This window comes from Dendrobates tinctorius, unplaced genomic scaffold (assembly GCF_039654945.1).
Source record: "Dendrobates tinctorius isolate UK_male_01 unplaced genomic scaffold, ASM3965494v1 ptg000014l, whole genome shotgun sequence".
Taxonomy (NCBI): Eukaryota; Metazoa; Chordata; class Amphibia; order Anura; family Dendrobatidae; genus Dendrobates; species Dendrobates tinctorius.
In genome coordinates this window covers 14,666,816-14,683,788 of record NW_027361682.1, presented here as the reverse complement: position 1 = coordinate 14,683,788, position 16,973 = coordinate 14,666,816, and the positions used below count along the sequence as shown (strand labels likewise).

At 45.8% G+C, this 16,973-nt stretch overlaps 1 protein-coding gene across 3 annotated transcripts in view; it reads left to right on the top strand.

Moving 5' to 3' along the window:
• Positions 1-1,182: 1,182 nt before the first annotated feature.
• The window catches only part of USP43 (ubiquitin specific peptidase 43), a 57,927-nt gene continuing 42,136 nt past the window's right edge, over positions 1,183-16,973 (top strand). For all 3 annotated transcript variants that reach the window (XM_073559658.1, XM_073559657.1, XM_073559656.1), the window contains exon 1: positions 1,183-2,030. In XM_073559658.1, the coding sequence (XP_073415759.1) occupies positions 1,425-2,030 (606 nt within the window). In that variant the 5' untranslated portion in view covers positions 1,183-1,424. The remainder of the gene's footprint in view (positions 2,031-16,973) is intronic.

Genomic DNA, 16,973 nt, shown 5'->3' with positions numbered 1-16,973 from the left:
AGCGGCGTCTGCGATCGGCGCACCCTATCTTTAGCATAGGGTGCGCAGATCGTGCGCAGGCCGTGCACTAGTTGCGCTTTGACCTGCGCTGCGCACTTTTGACGGTGCGCTGTGCGCGCCAAAATCCGAAAAGTTTGATTTTGGCGCACACGGCGCACCGTCAAAAGTGCGCAGCGCAGGTCAAAGCGCAACTAGCGCACGGCCTGCGCACGATCTGCGCACCCTATGCTAAAGATAGGGTGCGCCGATCGCAGACGCCGCTGTGCGCTAGGAGGCGGCGCTACAAGCAAGGGGCGGGCACGCCGGGCAGAGAGCCGGCTCGGGGGCGGAGCTACCCCCGGCCGTGCGTGCGCTTAAAAAGCGCTAATGTGAAACCAGCCTTAGATACACAGCTCAGCAGACAGAATAACACAGGATAGGATTAGATACACAGCTCAGCAGACAGTATCACACATTATAGGATTAGATACACAGCTCAGCAGACAGCATCACACAGGAGAGGATTAGATACACAGATCAGCAGACAGTATCACACAGGATAGGATTAGATACACGGCTCAGCAGACAGTATCACACAGGATAGGATTAGATACACAGCTCAGCAGTCAGTATCACACAGGATAGGATTAGATACACAGCTCAGCAGACAGCATCACACAGGAGAGGATTAGATACACAGCTCAGCAGACAGCATCACACAGGAGAGGATTAGATACACAGCTCAGCAGACAGTATCACACAGGATAGGATTAGATACACAGATCAGCAGACAGTATCACACAGGATAGGATTAGATACACAGCTCAGCAGTCAGTATCACACAGGATAGGATTAGATACACAGCTCAACAGTCAGTATCACACAGGATAGGATTAGATACACAGCTCAGCAGTCAGTATCACACAGGATAGGATTAGATACATCAGGACTGCATATAGAATCGCACATGACAGGCTGCGATACACTGGCTCAGTAATAATAGATGGTATTTTCCCCCTATTTCTGCCTAATTGTCAGGGTCTCTGTGCCTGCCCTGTGCAGGGTGCAGCTCATCTCCCCCAGCCCTCACCCCTCTTCTGTGTGGCAGTAGCCAGCCTGTCATACCCAGCTGTCACCAGCAGAGGGCGCCCCCAGCCCTGCAGAGACCTGCCTGCCTTGTGAAAGTAGCTAATAATATTCGTAGTCTGGAGGTGGAGCAGAGCCAGGCAGCAGATACACACAGCCAGGAGGGAGACAGTATGGGTCACACACCTTCCCCAGGCAGCCAGGTAGGATGTGACCAGCATGGAGGGCACAGCTACACCCTTCTAGCAGCCATGGGCAGCTCACATTGTAGGATAGGCTTGTAATCAACCCCGTCCAGTCCTTGTGCCTTCTTCCTGGTCAACCTGTGCAGGTAGAGAAGACTCCCAGGTGAAGAAACCATGGAGGAGCAGCACAAGGCCACCAAAGACAAGAGCCAGGGCTCCAAGAAGCTCTTCAGGAGCAAGTCCCTCAGGTCTGTGGGAAATTTCATGCAAAGGATCCTCAGAACTTTGAGCAATTTGTCCCACCTGGTGGATGCAGAGAGAGACAACTTGGACACAGAGGATGATGATGGGGGCTTCACACAGAAAACCCACCCTGGAGACGGGAAAGGATCCGGGCAGGAGGACTATAGGGTTGTCCAAGGCGGTGACAGTAACAACAACCTGGGCAGAGCTCATACCTTGGCCAAGGGTCAGGAGAGGTCTTCTTTCAGCTCGGAAGACAAGGTTCCTGGGGTTCAGGGGTTGAAGAACCATGGGAACACCTGTTTTATGAATGCTGTGGTCCAGTGCTTGAGTAACACGGACCTCCTGGCGGAGTACCTGGGGATGGAGCAGTTCAGAAGGGAGCTGAATAGGACTAAGGGGCACGAGGGTCTTCAGAAGGGGTCCGCAGAGGAGACCTCGCCGTCTGGAAGGGCGGAGGTCACGGAGAGGTTGGCGTCCTTGGTCAGAGGTCTGTGGACCTTGGAGTACACCCCTCAACTCTCTGTGGACTTTAAGGTAAGTGTGATAGTGAGGCCGCTGTTGTAATCTGTCTTTTTCTTACGCAGGTCAAGGTTCGGTTTTCCACCCTGAATTTTATTAGCGTTTGGGCACCTCCTTGTTGGTACAAGCCCCCTGGTTGCCCTCCCTCATAACAGCCTTATCCTAATCTTTGCGCCCTGTAATGTCCTCATGTCATTCAGAATCCTATATAGGCTTGGGTTGGCACTAGTTAATCATCTACGCCGTTATGATGTCATCACTGACTGATTATAACAATATCCTTCACCAGACAGAGGCCCTCTTGTTGTTCGGCGTAATTAACGCTTTGCAAACACTCATTAAGAAAAAAAGAAAACAAAAAGCAGTTTGTTTAATCCGGTATTGATCTTGATTGCATGTTCCATAAAGCTTCACCGCACCGATCGCCTCTGCAGTTGACCTCATCAGCAATATACCATTACCAGCTGGTTATGCGTAACAGTGAAACAAGATTTTACTGAAGTGTAACCTGAAGTCCCATGCACGATACCCAATAGGATCCCCAGCTACTATGCGCCATTTATATTGTGATTGCACCCCCCACACACACTAAGTGACGAGCGCCAAGGTGACTGATCTCAGGTGTCGGCGTAAAGTCGAAGCAAGGGAATTATCCAATTGGTAAAATGCTGCGTACAATTAAATTAAAAGCGTCTGTGTCCCCGGAGAGGATCATTGTATCATCTGCGAGAAGCTTCCCCCCCGCCCTGCGACACTTTAATGTCCCTCTGTGGGCGAGCTTAACATCTTCACTGCTACAGAAAAGTGACTCCAATCAATGCGAGAACCTAAAGTATGTTTTCAAAATATGACGTCAGTTTTGGCAGATAAGGAGCTCCAAATCGCAACGTATTGCTGTGATAAAATTCTGTCCCATGCTGTCACCACTAGAGGGAGCTGTTACATACTGTTGTGTTCAGTGACTACCTGGCAGGCAGCGGGCTCCCCCTAGTGGTGACAGCAGGCACACCGAATTTTAATACTTTAAAGGGAGTAAAAGAGACCGAAATGAAATGCGTCCCTTGCTGATTCAGCGCTAACTCTCTGGTGGTCCTTTCCGTTCTTTGTATACACGTGACCGCTGCAGCCAGTACGTTGGCTAGGTGCTGTCATCATGGCAATGTGTTAAGCAGTTTTGCCAGAAGTACGGCACATAATCGCTGCGTGAGATCTCCCTCAAGTCAAGGGCATAACTTGGTACCATTGAGTCCCATTGATTTGACCACTCCCACGTGACCTCCTTAAGGACTTTGAAAACGTAAGAAGTAGCCCTCGTTTTATTTTTTAAATCAATACTACATATGAAAATAAGATATGTTGTAATGCATCTGATCAGGGAAATCCTCCTCCTACTGTTCTGATCTTAAATTCTGAGCATTCTTAATTCACAGGTAAAATGTGTCTTCAGTGACTACAGATCCATTACTGAGATAGGAGATGGCAGTTGGTGCTCATAAAGTTCTATGGAGAACTGGACCTTTAGTTTCAGCAGAGTGTCTGTGTCTTTTTGTACTACCCGATTCCATTCCCCATTATCAGTGCCGTTGCCCCTAAACAGATGCTACCTCGGCAGTTACGCCCATGTTCTAACTTTGTTTCTAAGTATCAGTTTGTTTTTAAAAGTTCCATCCATGGTAGCTCAATGCCCAGGTGTCTGCCTGAATGGAGTAAAGCCATAGATATAGGACTCTGGAATGAGAATCCCCATGTCTCCATTTGGCAGTCGGTACAGATAACCCTTTATATATTTATTATGTTTGTTTTCTGTGTTCACCAGCGCAGGTCATTAGAACTGAGTGGGAAATCCTCCCATAGAAAACTAGGTTGTTTTTTTTCTTGAATGTATTTTGGCTAAAAATAATTTTTGTCATTGGCTTTCAGTAAAAATGGTGCACCGTTTGCCTTCTATGATCTATGTGTTACAATGTTGATTGCTGGCTGCAGAATGAGTTAACTGAGAATCTGTCAGAATCTGCTAATTCCAGGATAGTTTGTAGCTGTTTTATCTGTCTTTTTCTGAGCTGATTTGCAACCGCGGACCACCTCAAAGTTGAATGTGCGGCCTGCAAAAGCCAAACAGTGCAAAATTTCGAATGACGCCCAATTGCAAAAATGTTTTTTTTTTACCCTAAATAAATGCATTTAAGTAACAAAAAATATATAGAAAACCCCAATATTAATATCAGAACATTAATGTCAGATGCCCTTTATGTATTCAGACCCCCTATGCTAATATCAGACCCCTGAATTAATATCTGATCACAAACCAGACCATCGTCATATAGTCAGATCCCAGACCAAACCCTCAGACCCCTATATAAATATCAAACCCAAGACTAACCCCCTAAATATATTCAGAACCCTGTACAGGGTCCCTATATTATTATACCCCAGATTAGACCCTCTATATTAATACTATCCCCCTATAATATTATCCTAGCCCATATATTATAAGACCCTGGACCAAACCCCTATATTAATATAGACCAGCCCCCCCCCCCCATATTATCACACCCCTATATTATGCCTGTATATAAGAACCAGACTCCAAACGACTGCCCCCTATAGTCAGACCCCAAATTAGGCCCTTTATTAATATCATACCCCAGATCAAACCTCCATATATAATCAGACCCCAGACCTGACCCCCTAACAAAATTGAGATCCCAGATCCGTTCCCCTTTTTATATTCAAACCTACTATATAAATGTCAGACACCAGACCAGGCCCCTTTATTAATATCAAATCCCTGACCCCTTTATTAATATGAGCCTCCAACGAGACCACCTAAGTATGTCCTGTACATTAGGACCCTAAGGCTGTGTGCACATGCGGATTTGGAAAAATCTGCAGGTAAATTCTCAGGTCAAAAGACCTGCGGTTTAGCCCTGCGGTTTAGCCCTGCAGTTTGACACCTCTACAATGGAGAAGGTGTGAAACTGCTGCGGAATCTGCACAAAGAATTGACATGCTGCAGATTTGAACCCGCAGCAAATCCGCGCTGAAAAATCCTCAGCATGTGCACAGCATTTTTTAGTTTACCATTGAAAACAATGGTACTGTACAACGCACCTAAATCTGCTGCGGACCCGCAGAGCCTGAAACGCTGTGGATCCGCAGCAGAATCCGCAAGGTGTGCACAAGGCCTAAACCAGACCCCCTAACTTAATTTACCATAGATCTGAGATCAGACAACCAAAAAGAAATTTCAGCCCCAGACCAGTCCCCTTTACATAGTCATACCCCAGACCAAACCACTACATAGTCACACCCCAGACCAGTCCCCTTTATATAGTCATATCCCAAACCAGATCCCTACATAGTCATACCCCAGACCTTCCCTTTTCTTAATGACCATTGCTTCTACAATTTTATAATTTTCTGCCATCTTATTTTTTTTATACCCCAGACCAGACCCCTACATAGTTATACCCCAGATCAGACCCATACTAAGATCATATCTCAAACCAGTCATCTCTAGCCATACCCCAGACCAGACTCCTACATAGCCATACCCCAGACCAGACTCCTACATAGCCATACCCCAGACCAGACTCCTACATAGCCATACCCCAGACCAGACTCCTACATAGCCATACCCCAGACCAGACTCCTACATAGCCATACCCCAGACCAGACTCCTACATAGCCATACCCCAGACCAGACTCCTACATAGCCATACCCCAGACCAGACTCCTACATAGCCATACCCCAGACCAGACTCCTACATAGCCATACCCCAGACCAGACTCCTACATAGCCATACCCCAGACCAGACTCCTACATAGCCATACCCCAGACCAGACTCCTACATAGCCATACCCCAGACCAGACTCCTACATAGCCATACCCCAGACCAGACTCCTACATAGCCATACCCCAGACCAGACTCCTACATAGCCATACCCCAGACCAGACTCCTACATAGCCATACCCCAGACCAGACTCCTACATAGCCATACCCCAGACCAGACTCCTACATAGCCATACCCCAGACCAGACTCCTACATAGCCATACCCCAGACCAGACCCATACTTCTTCATATCTCAAACCAGTCCTCTCTAGTCATACCCCAGACCAGACTCCAAAATAGCCATACCCCAAACTAGACCTCTACATAGTCATACCCCAGACCAGACCCCTACATAGCCATGCTCCAAACCAGACCCCTACATAGTTATACCCCAGATCATACCCCCTACATAGTCATACCCCAGACCAGACCCCTATATTAATATCAGATAACCAAAATAATATTGCCCCCCTAAATTATCAGACCACAGACCAAGCCCTAAAATAATATCATAGCCCAGATTAGACCCCATATATTACTATGAGACCCTGATATTGATATCAGCCCTTAAATATAGCCAGACTCCTATATTAAAATAATTTGGATACCCTATATTATCATTTCCAGACCAGGCCCCTATGGTAATATAATAGCCCAGAGAAGACCTCTATATTAATATCAGATCCAAGATGGGTACCCTACTGTATATATATAGAGGCCCCAGACCAGACCTCCTATTCTAATTCAGATCTCAGATCAGTGCCTCTTATTATATTCAGACCTCCCGCGTTAATCTCAGACTAGAGACCAGGCCCCTTTATTAATATCAGACTCCAGATGGGACCCCATATGTATATTCATTAGGACCCTCAAACCAGACTCCTTCACTTATTTCAGATCAGGCAGAAAAAAAGCATATTTCAACCTCAGGCCAGACTGTATATTTACCCTGCGCGCTTCATTCATTTTTAGGGAGAGTGAGTCGGGGACCCTCATTTTGGGGCTATACTGGGGGATCCCTGCAGTTATACCCCTACAGATTAGTTTGATGACTTTGCATTGAGACACAATGTTACAGGGAAGTCCATACAGTGGTGTACAGCTGCAGGCTGATTAATGGTGCCGATCTGTGTGATTGGGTTGCCGCCTTGGGTTAGGGTGGCCACACACCTCAGTGCTCATTTCCCTGTGGTCCTCTGCTCTCCTATCTTGCACATATCTAGACTGTGCTCATACCCGGCCCTCGCATACCGGCCGTGTGATTGGGTTGCCTCCGTGGGTTAGGGCGTCCTTCATGGCCACACACCTCAGTGCTCGTCTCCCTGTGGTCCTCTGCTCTCCTTATACATATCTAGAGTGTACTCACACCCGGCCATCGCATACCGGCAGTGTGATCGGGTCGCCACCTTGGGTTAGAGCGTCCATCATGGCCACACATCTCAGTTCTAGTCACCCTGTGGTCCTCTGCTCTCCTATCTTGTACATATCTGGATTGTGCTCCTACCCGGCTCTCGCATACCGGCCGTGTGATTGGGTCACCGCCGTGGGTTAGGGCGTCCTTTATGGCCACACACCTCAGTGCTCACCTCCCTGTGGTCCTCTGCTCTCCTATCTTGTACATATCTGGACTGTGCTCCTACCCGGCCCTCGCATACCGGCCATGTGATTGGGTCGCCGCCTTGGGTTATGGCGTCCTTCATGGCCACACACCTCAGTGCTCACCTCCCTGTGGTCCTCTGCTCTCCTATCTTGTACATATCTGGACTGTGCTCCTACCCGGCTCTCGCATACCGGCCATGTGATTGGGTCGCCGCCTTGGGTTATGGCGTCCTTCATGGCCACACACCTCAGTGCTCGTCTCCCTGTGGTCCTCTGCTCTCCTATCTTGTACATATCTGGACTGTGCTCCTACCCGGCCATCGCATACCGGCCATGTGATTGGGTCGCCGCCTTGGGTTATGGCGTCCTTCATGGCCACACACCTCAGTGCTCGTCTCCCTGTGGTCCTCTGCTCTCCTATCTTTTACATATCTGGACTGTGCTCATACCCGGCTCTCGCATACCAGCCATGTGATTGGGTCGCCGCCTTGGGTTATGGCGTCCTTCATGGCCACGCACCTCAGTGCTCGTCTCCCTGTGGTCCTCTGCTCTCCTATCTTGTACATATCTGGACTGTGCTCATACCCGGCCCTCGCATACCGGCCTCAGGTGAACGCACAAACTGGTTTGTCCACATTGTACAGACGTCAGACGTGTGCAGTCCCAGTAGCGGCTCCTTGTCTCTTATAGTAACGTCAACCTTTGAACAGACTTGCGGGGTAAATAGACGTTCTGGGCAATTTCCTATAGGAAGTTGTCCGGGCTGAAGCATAGTGGCTGGGGAGAGATCACAGGCACTGTAGGAAAGGGTGTGCAAAAAGACGAAGAACCAGTGCCATATTGGACATTTGTCTTTATTGGTAACAGTTCACACAGCCTTCGATCCTAATGAAATCAAGTCTGACAGTTATAAGAGAACTAATAAGTCAATTTATTACCAGAAGTAAATTAATACCATGGTAAAAAAGAGGTACTTAGAATATTAAAAAGTGATATTTTATTAATACAAAAATAAGATATGGTAAAAAGATACAAAAAGAAAGGTGCCAGATCAATAAAGGAGCGACTTAATACCATGGAGTACCACGTGACACAAGCTATATTATATTGCATGACCAAACATGATGGGACACAATATAGGCCAACTAATAAGTTGGTCCAACCTGAAAAAAAAAACAAAATGCAAAGTGCAATATGCCAAAAAAAGTCCTAATAGATCAAAATGTGGTAATCTTAGGGTGACTTATTGATATGCGGCAATCTATGTAAACAAATAGAACTAAAGGATAGTCTAAGGTGGATAAACCTATGTTAATAATGGCTGCAATAAAAGTACATGCCACAATAAAACAATAAGGTAACCACCTGAGTGCTAAGAGCTCATTGTGTGTCTGCAGCTTGTATAATGCCAGCCACACCGCTAAGACAATATGTATGTGCCAATAGAAAATATGTTGGAGGATATATCACTTGTGGTATTGTGCATGTGGATATCCTGGGCGTCCTTCTGCCCCGATGCGCGTTTCTCACTACTTCGGGAGGGAGTTATAAGTATAAGGCTATGTGCACACGCTGCGGATTCTGCTGCGGCTTTGGCCGCTGCGGATCTGCAGCAGTTCTGCAGACAGTGTACAGTACAATGTAAGTCTATGGGATTTACATTCTGCTGTACACATGCTGCGTTTTTTTTCACTGCGGAAAAGCTGCGGTTTTGAATCCGCAGAAAGAATTGACATGTCAATTCTTTCTGCTGATTCCGCTGCGGTTTGCCACCTATTCCATTGTCCAGGGGGAAAACCACAGGCCAATCGGCAGGTAAAACCGCAGGTCATTTTATCTGCGGTTTTACCTGCGGATCCGCAGATACAAATCCGCGGGTGAATCCACAGCGTGTGCACATAGCCTAAGGTTCTCTTTACTTTTCGGTACATTTATTAAATCCGAGTTCCCTCTAACCAGGGCATAAGCACCAGGGTGACTATGGAGTCGATCCATTCAGATCTGTGGAGCAATTTGTGATAGCTTGGATAATGGAAGGCAAGCATGGAAAACCCAGGACTGTCATCTCACTGTGTGCATTTTCCCTGTACTGTGACATTATTGTATGCATTATCCCTGTACAGTGACATTACAGTATGCATTATCCCTGTACTCTGATATCACTGTATGCATTATCCCTGGACTGTGACATCACTGTGTGCATTATCCCTGGACTGTGACATCACTGTGTAGATTATCCCTGGACTGTGACATCACTGTGTACATTATCCCTGGACTGTGACATCACTGTGTACATTATCCCTGGACTGTGACATCACTGTGTACATTATCCCTGGACTGTGACATCACTGTGTACATTATCCCTGGACTGTGATGTCAGGTTTTTATTATCACTGTACTATGATATCACTGTGTTATACTGTTCTTGTACTGTGACATGTTTGCATAATTCTTGTACTGTGACATGACTGTGTGCATTATCGCTGGATTGTGACATCACTGTGTGCATACTCCCTGTACTATGTGTAAGGCAGCGCTTACTGCATGTGTTGGGGGACAGTCGCTTGGCAACGGAATTAAGGCACACAAGCACGTTTTTCTCACAAAACAGTCTATTTGGTTTATTTTACTCAGCATAAACCACTGTAGGCCGTGTTATACATCACAGACCTTACATAATCCATAGCACTTAGTAGTATATAGCTTTGAAACACGGTCCCTAAACACGCCAGACTTCTTTGTCCCGTTACCGTGGGCGACCGCACGCTGTACCAATGTCTCTCACAACTTTATTCTATGACACACGACATTAGGTTGCAGTTTCTAAACACACTGGACCTCACTTCATCCAGTTACCCTGGGTGACCGCACAATTCATTAACATCCACGGAACACAACAAGCACCAACAGTCTGTTCCAATGGCAGATACTTGTCTGCCATTACTATAACCCCCTTGTCTGGAGTTACCTTACAGGAGCTCCTGATCCACACACTGACTCCTTGTCAGTCCTCTCTCCCAGGGAAGCTGCCGTACTGAGATCACCTTCCTTGCGACCAGGGCCCTCCTGACAGTTCCAGACCCTCAGAAGGTTGGTAGCTTCCCCAACACAGTGCCGTCACAGACTCTGCACACACATGGTCTCACTCTGTGCTCTTCAGGAATCCAGTCCCCTCGTGGGACCTTCCAACACAGACACCATCCCGGTCCACGGTCTCTCCATGTGCTATTCAGGAGTCCGGTCCACTCACAGGATCCTCCAACACAGAGACCTTCAAGGCACACAGCCTCACCATGTGCTCTTCAGGAAGTCCGTCAACCCATAGGATCTTCCAACATACAGGCCTGACCTCACACAGGACCTTACAACCTAGAATATGTGACCCAAACCATGGTCACATTATGTGGCTGTAACCACCCCCATAGGTGGGAGGTGTGTGTGGTTAGCCAGTCCCACCCAGTCTCCGGCTAACCCTTTAAGCCCCCTTATAAACAAAAACAATAGGTCATAGAACTACAGGTCCCAGATAAACATTTTTGGCTTACGGCGCACAGGACCTCCTCCGCTGCGACACATACCAGCCATTTACAACAATGCCACTGTCTCACATATGACATCACTGTGTGTATTGATATTTTAGGTAAGTGCACGCGTAGTTTTTTGGTTGTGCGGATTTTATTGGAAAATCCGCAGTTAAATCTGCAGGACTGCGGAATAGCCTGCGGTTTTGCCCTGCGGTTTCACACCTCATAATGATAAGGTGTGAAACCGCAGCGGAATCCGCACAAAGAATTGACATGCTGCGGATTGTAACCCGCGGAAAAATCCGCAGCATGTGCACTGCGTTTTTTTTTTTCCATAGGAAATAATGGTACTGTACAACGCAGCAGAATCCGCAGCGTGTGCTCACACCCTTACTGTGACATCACTGTGTGTATTATCCCTGTACTGTGACATCTCGTGTGCATAATACCAGTAGTGTGATATCATTATGTGCATTATCTTTGTACAGTGACCTCACTGTGTGCATCATCATTATACTGTGACATTACTGTTTACTTTCAAAAAAGTATGCAAAAAGTTGTTATGCTAAAATGATCTTTTTTGCGTTCTAATCAAACAAGTGCTTTGTGCCTTGCTGCCTGGTGAGTGCAGCGGGTTCCTCGTTACTGGCTGCACTTGACACACAGGTTTGGAATGTGTGGGACTCGGTAATGGAGGCTGAGCATTGTGCCAAGGCACTGGGCTCTTGCGTCATGGGAATGGAGTGCTTTGGCCCCTTGTTCACCCCTGAGGCGATAAAGGGAGACAATGCTGCCTGTTCTTGTGTACGTGTTTATTTTGCACTTGCTGCACCTGATAATGGGGGAAATTTACTACAGCAGTAACCAGAACACGGGATTAGGTTGTGAAATGGTCCAGAAATGGCCACAGAGCAGTTATTTCCCCGCTCCTCTGGGCAGCTCATAATTCAATAGAGAGTGACAATGTACAGTGGGTTTGGAAAGTATTCAGACCCCTTTCAATTTTTCACTTTGTTTCACTGCAGCCATTTGGTAAATTCAAAAAAGTTCCTTTTTTTTCTCATTAATGTACACCCTGCACCCCATCTTGGCTGAAAGAAAACAGAAATGTAGATATTTTTGCAAATTTATTAAAGAAAAACTGAAATATCACATGGTCATAAGTATTCAGACCCTTTGCTCAGACACTCATACATAAGTCACATGCTGTCCATTTCCTTGTCATCCTCCTTGAGATGGTTCTGCTCCTTCATTGGAGTCCAGCTGTGTAAACTGATAGGACTCGATTTGTAAAAGGCCACACCTGTCTATATAAGACCTCACAGCTCACAGTGCATGTCAGACCAAATGAGAATCATGAGGTCAAAGGAACTGGCCAAGGAGCTCAGAGACACAATTGTGGCAAGGCACAGATCTGGCCAAGGTTACAAAAGAATTTCTGCAGTACTCAAGGTTCCTAAGAGCACAGTGGCCTCCATAATCCTTAAATGGAAGAAGTTTGGGACCACCAGAAGTCTTCCTAGACCTGGCCATCCAGCCCAACTGAGCAATCATGGGAGAAGAGCCTTGGTGAGAGAGGTAAAGAAGAACCCCAAGATCACTGTAGCTGAGCTCCACAGATGCAGTAGGGAGATGGGAGAAGGTTCCACAAAGTCAACTATCACTGCAGCCAGTCAGGCCTTTATGGCAGAGGGCCTGGCGGAAGCCTCCCCTCAGTGCCAGACATATGAAAGCCCGCATAGAGTTTGCTAAAAAACACATGAAGGACTCCCAGACTATGAGAAATAAGATTCTCTGGTCTGATCAGACAAATAGAACTTTTTGGTAATAATTCTAAGTGGTATGTGTGGAGAAAACCAGGCACTGCTCATCACTTGCTCAATACAATCCCAACAATGAAACATGGTGGTGGCAGCATCATGCTATGGGGGTGTTTTTCAGCTGCAGGGACAGTATGCGGCCAAGTACAGAGAGATCCTGGATGAAAACCTCTTCCAGAGCGCTCTGGACCTCAGGCTTGACTGAAGGTTCACCTTCCAACAAGACAATGACCTTAAGCACACAGCTAAAATAACAAAGGAGTGGCTTCAGAACAACTCTGTGACCATTCTTGACTGGCTCAGCCAGAGCCCTGACCTAAACCCAATTGATCACCTCTGGAGAGACCTGAAAATGGCTGTTCACCAACATTCACCATCCAACCTGATGGAGCTGGAGAGGATCTACAAGGAAGAATGGCAGAGGATCCCCAAACCCAGGTGTGAAAAACTTGTTGCATCATTCCCAAGAAGACTCATGGCTGTACTAGCTCAAAAGGTGCTTCTACTCAATACTGAGCAAAGGGTCTGAATACTTATGACCATGTGAGATTTCAGTTTTTCTGTTTTAATTTGCAAAAAAACTTTTTTAAATTTACCAAATGGCTGCAACGAAACAAAGAGTGACAAATTTAATGGGGTCTGAATACTTTCCGTACCCACTGTATGAGTAAAATGAGTGTAAATCTCCAATTCCCAGTACTGTGACATCCCTGCGTGCATTATCCCTGTACCGTAACATCACTGCGTGCATTATACCAGCACTGTGACATCCCTGTGTGCATTATACCAGCACCATGACATCATTGTGTGCATTATCCCACTACTGTAACATGATTGTGTGCATTATCCCAGTACGGTGACTTCACTGTGTGCATTATACCAGCACTGTGGCATCCCTGTGTGCATTATACCAGCACCATGACATCATTGTGTGCATTATCCCACTACTGTAACATGATTGTGTGCATTATCCCAGTACGGTGACTTCACTGTGTGCATTATACCAGCACTGTGAATTCACTGTGTGCATTATACCAGCACCGTGACATCCCTGTGTGCATTATCCCACTACCGTGACATCACTGTGTGCATTATCCCAGCACTATGGTATCACACTGTATGTGGGATATTTAGAATAAAATGAGGCTTCAGATGCTGAGTTATTCTGCATTATGTTCTTGAATGCCTCTTCAAAGGATAAATGATTGTTACTCATGTCCAGAATGTAAGGATCAGCCTCACCTCTGAGGCTGTCTGCTATGTCCCCAGCACCTTGTAGTAAGTTAGGAAGTGTGAACATAAGTGTTCCTGCTTACATGAAGTGATATGGAGCATGCTGATATAACCTGGGTATCTCCTATATATAATTATATATGTACAGCTGGTATAACCTGAGCATCTCATGTATATAATTATACATGTACAGCATGTATATCCTGGGTATCCTCTTGCATATAATTATATATGTACAGCTGGTATAACCTGAGCATCTCATGTATATAATTATACATGTACAGCTGGTATAACCTGAGCATCTCATGTATATAATTATACATGTACAGCATGTATATCCTGGGTATCCTCTTGCATATAATTATATATGTACAGCTGGTATAACCTGGGTATGTTCTGTTCATAATTATATATACAGCTGGTATAACCTGGGTATGTTGTGTCCATAATTATATATGTACAGCTGGTATAACCTGGGTATGCTCTTGTATATAATTATATATGTACAGCTGATATAACCTGGGCATCTCCTGTATATAATTATATATGTACAGCTGGTGTATCCTGTGTATCTCCTGTATATAATTATATATGTACAGCTGATATAACCTGGGCATCTCCTGTATATAATTATATATGTACAGCTGGTATAACCTGGGTATGACAGTCTATTCTGAATATGAATATAGTTATGGGTAATATAAGCCCAGGTTAAGGCAGCAGTGTAGAGGTTTATGACATGTACTCTGTTCCTTGAGTGGGAAGAGCTGATAAACTGGTTCCAGCACACAAAGGCTCTGTGTGAAAGAACAGGACTGGTCTGTGGTATTTTCCTCCCTGTGCTCCATTATTGAATCCACCCCCCTCCTCCTCTACCACAACAGTGATTTGGGTACTCCTGTAGTGGAGAGTAATGAACTGGTCTGACCAGGAGGGCAGCTATAGTATCACACAGGATAGGATTAGATACACAGCTCAGCAGACAGCATCACACATGATAGGATTAGATACACAGCTCAGCAGACAGTATCACACAGGATAGGATTAGATACACAGCTCAGCAGCCAGTATCACACAGGATAGGATTAGATACACAGCACAGCAGACAGCATCACACATGATAGGATTAGATACACAGCTCAGCAGACAGTATCACACCGGATAGGATTAGATACACGGCTCAGCAGCCAGTATCACACAGGATAGGATTAGATACACAGCTCAGCAGACAGCATCACACATGATAGGATTAGATACACAGCTCAGCAGACAGTATCACACAGGATAGGATTAGATGCTCAGCAGACAGTATCACACAGGATAGGATTAGATACACTGCTCAGCAGACAGTACCACTCATGATAGGATTAGATACATGGCTCAGCAGACAGTATCACACAGGATAGGATTAGATACACAGCTCAGCAGACAGCATCACACATGATAGGATTAGATACACGGCTCAGCATTCAGTATCACACAGGATAGGATTAGATACACAGCTCAGCAGACAGTATCACACAGGATAGGATTAGATACACGGCTCAGCAGTCAGTATCACACAGGATAGGGTTAGATACACGGCTCAGCAGTCAGTATCACCCAGGATAGGATTAGATACACAGCTCAGCAGTCAGTATCACACAGGATAGGATTAGATACACAGCTCAGCAGACAGTATCACACATGATAGGATTAGATACACAGCTCAGCAGACAGTAGTAGCAGGTACAGTGTCTTCAGAGCCACAGATATGATTCTGATGCGTGGAGGTGAGCTATGATCCGGTGACGTGCTGACGAGGATGAGTCAGTGGTCGCTGTCTATATTTATTTTTCCTCGCTGTCCTCCGGTGACCTGTCATTGTGGCATGCTAACCCCCATTGCAGGGATCTGCAGCTGAGAATATTGAGAATATAATCTATATATGTATGTATATCTATCCTTATTTCTCCAGACTGCTGCCTTTCTCCCCTGGATATCCGCTTCTCAGCCAGATCCTGACTGATTACTTCCCATTCTTGTCTCGTCGGTGCTTGGAGATTTTCACAATTTTTGTGTTTTTGCTTGTCCCTCATCATTTTGAGATTTCACGAAAGGTCCCAAAATTTCAGTGTATTGTTCACCAAGCCACGTAGTTATCACTTTTTCCCTGTGACATGGTCTCCATCATGCTGGAAGAAAGAATTGTTGGATGATGGGAGAAGTAGCTCTTGGTTGATATTTAGATCCCATTTTTTATTTATGGCAGTGTTCTTATGGAAAATTGTGAGCGAGAACCCTCCATGGATTAACATGAGTGGTCTCAGGATGCTTCACTGTTGGCTTGACACAGGACTCATGGTAGTGCTCACCTTTTTCTTCTCTTCACCTTTTCTTTTTCCCCTTTTCTTCTTCTGTTTTTCACCAATTCTGCACCTTCTCTTCTCCTTTCTTTACACAATTTTGATGATTCCTCCAGATGTCCCAAACTGTCTGAAACGGGCTTCATCAGAGAAAATAACTTTACCCCGTCCCCTGCAGTCCAGTCCCTGTACATCTTGCAGAATGTCAGTCTGTCTTTGGTGCAGTGACTCCTGCATGCTGCCGTCCCTGAGCAAGCTCTGGACTGGTGTTAAACCAAACTTGTAGCTAAATCTCCTTTGGTGCACTTTTTAGGTGTCCTGATTTGCTGCACTTTTTTGGGTGTCCTGAAGCCTTCTTCACAGCAATTTAACCACTCTCTTTGACATTCATGAATGATCTGATAAATGGTTGATTTGGGGAGTAAATGGCAATGTCCTTGTTTATAAAACCCTTTTGATGCAAAGCAATGATGACTGCACGTAGTTAACAGAAGAAGACTATGATTTCATCCACCAGTCGCTAAACAGTCAATCATCAGAACAGAGTGATATCAGCTGCCTTATTCTTGTTAATACTTTCTTCTGTGATGACGAAAACTTCAC